At 32.8% G+C, this 8,042-nt stretch overlaps 1 protein-coding gene across 1 annotated transcript in view; it reads left to right on the forward strand.

Annotated features, from left to right (window-relative positions):
• The window catches only part of LOC117171442, an 11,909-nt gene extending 5,120 nt beyond the window's left edge, over positions 1-6,789 (forward strand). The window contains exon 2 of the mRNA XM_033358774.1: positions 6,261-6,789. Within this exon, the coding sequence (XP_033214665.1) occupies positions 6,261-6,595 (335 nt within the window). The 3' untranslated portion in view covers positions 6,596-6,789. The remainder of the gene's footprint in view (positions 1-6,260) is intronic.
• The last annotated feature ends 1,253 nt before the right edge of the window (positions 6,790-8,042 follow it).

The raw sequence follows: 8,042 nt of genomic DNA on the forward strand, positions 1-8,042 counted from the left end.
TCAGCTAACTCACGCACTTTTAATCTTCTATCCTTCAACACCATATCGTGGATTTTATTGATGATTTCGGGAGTACTTGCTTCTACGGGTCTTCCTGAACGTAGTTCGGCACTTATTGATGTACGACCACGCTTAAATTCATTTACCCAGTTATAAACCGTTGCTAAGGTAGGGGCAGATATGCCATGAACTGAGTCCAATTCATTTTTTATCTCATATGGAGTTAAACCCTTTAAATGAAAATGTTTGATTACCGCTCTGAACTCGTTTTTTTCCATTTTTCTTAACGAACAATTTTTTTTTTCAATTGGTTATAAAAACACGTAAACTCAGAAGATGTGGACTGTGACTGCACCATATATCTAGTCGGGAGTGGTGCTGACTGAAAACAGATGATTTGGAGCGATTCGCGCGCCATCTGTTGGTCATTCTAAGGACTTATTGAACTACCCTCGTAAATCAAATTAATTTATTCAATCTTATATTCTCAAGCTTTGGCGCGCCTTTTCATCAGAGGTTTATTAATATTTGTCACCTCTGTAATTACGAATTTTCATAACAGTCAGTCTTGTATCGTCCGTCTGTAAACATCGTTTCAATTATGTGACATTTTTCATAAATTATTGGAGCCTCTCCAATATCTTTGAGGCTTCAAACAATAGAAATTTTGTCCTGTTAAAAAATTTCTTAAAAAAAAAAAGAAAAAAAAATTTTTAAATGACGCTGTTTGTTTTTATAAAATATGACTTTGTTTTTTGACTCAGGTATGTTTCAATATAATAACTTTTTTATTTTGTTCAAACCGATATCCTTTTTACGACACTAATTATTCGAACGCTCACGCTCATACAATTTTTTATTAAATTATAGATTTGTATATCGACTCTTGATAAAGACCCGCAGTGTTGGTCGAAACGTTGAGGATTTTTTGAAAAGAAATAAATATGTTTTTCACATGTTATTTCGGATGCTTTTATTTTGATTTTATCATTGACCGTAAGACCGAATATTTGCTGAATTTAGCTAAAATACTGTAATATCGAAATTTCAAGTCGGCGGACTTGATAAACTTCCGATTTATAAATAAATTTGCAGAGGGCCTACTTTCAAAATTTTCTGAATTCTAAATTTGTAATTTTGTATTCACATTTTTTGTTTCTATTTCCCAATTGAAAACTGCCTAATCTTTAGCTGATTCTCATTTCTTCCATCGCTGGGTGATGCTGCAGCATCACCCAGCTACGTGATAATCCATGACGATTATCACCCTCAAAAATGTAAAAAAAATTACGATTATACAAATAAATTATTCGAAAAGTGTCTGCATGATATTTATTTCCCGGTAGTAATTTTCAAACAAATAATTTATTCGCCGGGGAAGCATTACAAATTATTATTTGACATGTTTACAATATGAAAAAAGAAGTTAAGAAAAAGATTCGAACCCACGACAGAGTGGTTACCAGTCAGACTCCGGTCCACTGGACCAGCGGATCTACATGGCAGTTCATGCGCGCGAACCGGTAGAGTTTCTGCACCCTTGACTAATGTGATTTACAAATGCTCATAGTTCTTAAAAGGTAGCAAAAAATCCGAGACACGTGTCTTATTATTTTTGAAGTAATATCGATTGATGATAGTCTTATCAAAAAGTCGATGTCCCAGAAGAGGTTTTCCCCCTTTGAGAATTGTAGTCTTGACCCACGGTCGATAACGAAGGGCGCCTGGATTTCGCGTATAGAATGAAGGTAACAGCTAACCTGGCGGTTGATCACAAATGCAGTTACAAAAACACATACAGGGCCTGTCAGTTCTCTCTGCTTTTTGCTCCATTTCGCAACGTATTTCGCAAAATTTGGGGACACCACCTTCAAGACCTGGCCCTTTAGAAGAGCCGTGAATCTTTAGAATTCTTCTATTGTGTCAGAATTGTGAGTAAAAAAATAAATTAGCAAACGATTCAAATCTTTCAAATGCAGCCGTCTGCTACCCGCTGGTTTTTATCCTTCACAAAATTCATATTTGTCGAGAAAATAATCATTTCCTCAACAAATTATTTTGATTTTTCAACATTTTATTGATCCGAGGATCCCGCGAAATCCCGGATATTCGACAAGTTTTCTTTCCTTCGTTCACAAATCCTTCGGAAAAAATATATATGGAATCAGAGCCGTACCTATTTGTCTGAATAATTAAAAATTTTTTAAACAATGATAATAGATATTCCACTAGAACAATATTATTAATTTTAAGTAAAAAAAGACGAGAATACCGTGTTCAAAAGCTCGATTTCATGAAGAATTGACATTTTGGTTTCAAGGGTAGGTTCCAGGTACTCGTGGGGGTGTGTTAGGGGTGTCAAACCTATATGTCTGATACAAAAAATTCTTCATTGGATAATTTTCTACAGGCCCTCATACTTTCTCGTTGTCCTATAAAAAATCGTTTTTGAGCCACCTTATTGACCAGTAGGCAATTTTGCGAGGCAAAGGGAAAGAGTTTAGTGTAATTTAATAATTGCGACTGTTAATATATGAGACGGTATATCTTCTGTATTCAAAGTGTCCTCTTTTGAATTGTGATGCTAATATGTGTGAATATATAACAATAAATAATAAAAAATTTAATATAATAATAAACTATACAAATATACAATAATATTGTAAAATCAATTGCATTTTTTTATTATTATAATCTAGGTTGAGACCAACACAGCCCCTGACGCTTAGGTGATCGCGTTGTGTCCCCTTATAAGCCTTAAGCGTGGCCCCAAAGCCCTCTGCATAGAGAGGGGACAGCGGGCACGCTGTTGGCTGCTATTTCAGACTCACTGATGCAGAAGCTACCTGTAATGTTACACGTTTCCCCGCAATCGCAGGGAAGGGACAGAGGATATGAGTAAAAGTCTCATTATTCTTTCTGCACAGACGACAGAGGGGACTTTCTTCAAGCCCTATCTTATGTCTGTGGTACCGGAGGTTCCCATGTCCTATAAACATTTCTGTTAGGACTTTGACTTCATTCCTTCCGAGCTTAAGTATTTATTTCGCTCGATGAGGGTTTAGTTTCGAGCCCAAGAGTGTTTTAGCCTGTCTGCAGCCAAATACCGCATCCCACTGATTCTGATGTTCCTTGGTCAGCCAACTGTTAATATCTTCAGTGACCAACCTACTGGAAATGCCTACAACTGGCTCAGGTCCAGTAAAATTCCCCTTGGCTGCTAGGTTTGCTAGCCTGTCCGATATCTCATTGCCCCTGATGCCCCTGTTCCCAGGGATCCAGAGCAGAGAGACTCGATTTTCTGTCGCTAGCTTATTCTAGCCTATTCAGTACCTCAAAGCAGCGACGTGGTCGTTGTTCCAGTCAAAGCCATGATAACAGCCTTGCTATATGAGCAGATGCGAATGTTTCTTTTCCCCCATACTCCTTTGCCTTATAGCGCCCTGAAGCAAGGCCATAATCTCAGTTTGTAGAACTGTTTCGTATGATCCCATCGCAATTGTGAAGCCCATCTAAATTATCAATTTTTATTTAACTTAATTTTTTTATTTTTAATTGCAGTACCTTTAAACGAACATGAACTTCACACAAGCATTTAACAATTACTTCCTCAAAATCGAAAAACAAGAATTATTTACACTCAATCTATTTTACCTTACTTTAGAAAAAATATATTTAATGTAACCTTTGCGGAGTCACCAAAACACCACGAAATTCATCGAAAACTTTCCGAGGGTCAAACAAACATGCGGAGTCACTATATCACACCTATTTCAGTAGATTTCAAGAAAAACTGTGCAAGTTTGATCATTTACTATTTTAATATAGCCATAGCTTTTATTTTTAGAATCGTTGATGTAAAATATTGAACTTTAATTCAAGTCAAAACTATACACAGGCATTTTTCTTGAAATAACGATAGATTCGATAGAAATACTAAGAAAGTTTTTTTCTTTTTTTAAAAATCGAAATTTGATTGAGGTGCTGTATTTTCCGTTGAAATTTATAAGGAATATGTAGTAATTTAGGCAAATAAAGATCAGTACAAACAATATTTAGAAAAACTAAAGATTAAACATTTTAAAAAACTCCCCGTCTTATGCCTTCTTTAAAATTATGCCAATGAAGTAAATATATATTAAGAGAAATAGTTTGCTGCAAAAACTGATGGTTATGTAAATGAAAACCATGTATTAAAAGACATAATTGGCTGCAAAAACAAAGGTAGTTGAAAAAACGATTTTAATGAAAAACTGAAAAATCTTAAAATTACTTCTTGGAAAAAAGATCCTATTCTTTCTTCACTCCATTGGTAATCGAACCACAAAACTGAGCAGAAGTTTTGTGGTTCGATTCCCAATGGAGGGAAGAAAGAGTAGGATCTTTCTTTTAAGAAGTTGAGTAGATTTTCTGCCTTCATGGTTTGGAGGGTTGTCTACGATCGGTAAAGTGCCATCTCTGATGATATAACAGATTCCTTTAAAAATAATTACTTGTACCATTAACACTTAGCTAAAAATTAGCGTTATTTTTTGAATCAAGAGTTCTTATTCTGATCTCTCTGATAGCTTAACTGGAAAAACATCTGACCAGAAATCACAAGTTTTGTGGTTCGATTCCCAATGGAGTGAAGAAAGAGTAGGATCTGTTTTTCAAGAAGTAATTTTAATTTTAATTTGAAATATTATTTTCCATCTAATCTCATTAGACGTTAAGCATTTTTTGTGATTGAAGATTCTTAACTTTATCGATATTGTGTAAATTTTCTGCATTCATGGTTTAGAGGGTGGTCTACGACCGGTAAAGTACCATCTTTGATGATATAACAGAATCCTCTGAAAATGTTTAAATAAATAAAAAAAGCTTCAAATTTACACCTGAAAAAGATTTTAAATAGCTAAGAAAATTGAAAACTGCAGGTTTCATTTATTTCTAAAACAAAATAATAGCTAGCTTTAAAAACTAAAAGAGTATGAAAAATAAATAAATATTAAATAAAAATCAAAATTTGAAACTACATAATTAATGAACTAATTTTAATGAACATTCCACTAGACCAATAGTAATAATTTGAAGGTAAAAAATGTCCTTTTTAGTTCAAGAATTAAATTTTCCGCAGTAATTATACGTAGTAATGAATTAGATCAGGAAATTGTCAAGAAATATTTCAAAATAATAACAATAATTTTAACTTGAATAGGAGCAATTTTCTAAAATAATTCTGATTCTAATTCGGAAAAGCGAAGTTTTGGAAAGGAAGAACACCTACGAATATTTTTGAATATTTTCACTTACAATTTTTAATATTAAAAAAAAATTTATAACGCATCTTCTATGACAAATTTAATAGATTTTCTAATCAAAAATACAATGAGGAGGTAAAATACTCATCAAATGAGCATGATACATTAATAAATACGAAGTGGAAACACCCAAGATCGAATTTACAGGTAGTTTAATTAAATATTATAATTGTGAAAAAATTATTCGTTAACATTTTTTGTAAATTATCAGTATTCTCACAACGACATTAGGTAAATGGAAGATAGACTCTTTCAACTGCAAAAAATGGTGTTTGACTCTACATTTTTATGCGATCATTAAGGAGAAATTGACACCTTTGAATAACGTCCGAACGAAAAAATGGCTTTGCTTTATTTAGACAATCTTCATGTGGACAGATATGGCGAACTGTATTATTAATAATAGTAACACTGGTAAACAAAATATAACCAATGTATTAAGGGGGTAATTCATTTCAACCTAAAGTTGTAATCTTTTTTTTTAGTACATGGCATTACATGACTCTCATTTAGGCTTTTGCAGCATACAAATAGAATCCAAATGCCAACATAGTAAAAACATGAAGAATTTAGAAAAAAAAAACTCTTTAAAAACGTTATAAGCTCAAAAAAGTCAAATTCTGTAACAGAAATGAGCAAAAAAACTTCAAGCGATAGAAGTAGGTTCCCGAAAATCAATGTAATCGGCTCATTAGAGGCAATTATATAACGAGGAAAAAAAGAAAGAATACAGTCTTTTTGCAAAAGACTGTTTCACAAATTGGCTTTTTTAACTTACGTTTTCAAGATTTACTTCTGAATTTAATTAATTGAGAAATTAGACCCGGCTATCGTTCTCTAAAGTTCGTTTTTTTCTTCAACTCTACAAAACTGAATTATTTAAGGCAAGGATTGCATACTATGTATTATACATAACTGCAACATTTATTTACACTGTAGTCTTTCCTGATGTTTCAGTTTGCGTCAAAGCCACGCCAGATGCCGGAGTGAAACATGATTCACCGAAAAAATTACCTCCTGCTCATGAAGAGATGGCTAAAAAGGAAGATCTTAGTGGTGTATTTTACAAAAAAGAAAAAAATGGTGAACCAGTTCCAGTAGATAAAGATTTATTAGTATGGAAGAAAGGCGGTGCGATCTTTGCATGGTCGTTTAAAGGAAAAAAAGTTGCATTTTATAATGATAAAAAACAAGTGATTGTAATAGAAAATGGAAAAAAGAAGGAATATAATGATACTATAGCTAAACGATTAGGCATCAAATTTAGCGGAAAAAGTCCCAAACCAAAATAAAGAATTTTTACCAGCTGCGCTTGGGAAAGGTTTTCTGCAGTTTTCCTGCCCCTTGTCTAAAGATCCTAGCAAATATGAGCGCTTTTTAAGAAATCCGGCTGCAGACGGAACGGTATAAATAGGCAGAATGGGTTTGATATATGTAAATACGCCAAACATGTACATGTTATCATTATAGACATTTTGAAAAAATATTTCGTTGTTCTTGAGTGCTCCTTTTCTGGACAAAAAACAATCTATGGCAGAAATGTCAATATTTCGCAGTTCGTGAATAAGACTTGTTTATCACCGTAAGTGATACAAATCGATTGAAGCCCAAACTCATATGAGCTAATTGTTATGTCGTAACAACTTTTTATGTTTTTACTTATATTTTTTGCAATATTATAGAGAAGTGGTTAAATCCCTCTTTGTCCTTTCAACTATAACGAAGTAGATTTTCCTTACTGAGCAATTCGGAAATAGAATTTCAACAATATTTGTACTTTCTAAAAGTTCTATTGCACAACTTATTCCTTGAATTATGTCTTTACGAGCCGAATGTGCATTCGAAAACCTGTATTCTAATTTATACTCTTAACTAAACAGATTTTTTTCTCGTGTTAAAAAATGCAGTGTTTAATTCACGAAAAAGAAGAACCTAACCTTTTTAATTCTTTGCAACTATTTACAAATAAACACCAATTTGCTCATAGTTACTATCACATATTTCACATTTATCCTTTTAAGTCCGTTTACAACAGTTTCCTCGGCCAATTTATTTTAACATACCTGAAAATTTGTTTCAAACCAATTTCAATGAAACATTTACCTAGTTAAATATAAAAATGACTCATATTACATTTCTGATAAACATTAAAATCGCAAATTTGTTTGTGAATGCTTGAGCGCCCAGCAGTAGCGTGAATAATTAAAATGAATTTGGCAACGTCTTCGGAAAGTGTTTAATCCTTCCTGAGGGAGGTAAAAAGTGGTCGGGTTGGTTCCAATTCTGTTAATTTTACTTTTAATTCATATGTTAGATTTACTTAGCCGGAATGTTAAATTCATTTATATTCACAATAAGTTATGCACCACTTATATATTTAAAATAAATAAAAAAGCATATCTATTGTGTGTCAAAATTTGTCAAGTGGGCCACTTTTTTTATGGGTTGTAATTTTTCTTCGGGAATGCGCGATAAGCTAGAGTTTTACATAAATAAAATGGCCCTAAAACATTTTTGCAAAATTTTCATTTTTTGAATCGTTATTGTTATTTTGCTTTTTTAGCATTGTTCTCGTAATTAATTTTTTTCTCCCGATCGGTACAAACTATCGCCATAATTTCGTGCATGTTTCGTTAAATATGTTCATTCTATAAAATAAAATTCATTTTACCATTGTTGCATAAATATTGATGAAATTAGCAACAATTTTTAGAAACAAATAAAATTTGTTCAAACTTC

The sequence above is a fragment of the Belonocnema kinseyi genome, chromosome 4 (genome assembly GCF_010883055.1).
Source record: "Belonocnema kinseyi isolate 2016_QV_RU_SX_M_011 chromosome 4, B_treatae_v1, whole genome shotgun sequence".
NCBI lineage: Eukaryota > Metazoa > Arthropoda > Insecta > Hymenoptera > Cynipidae > Belonocnema > Belonocnema kinseyi.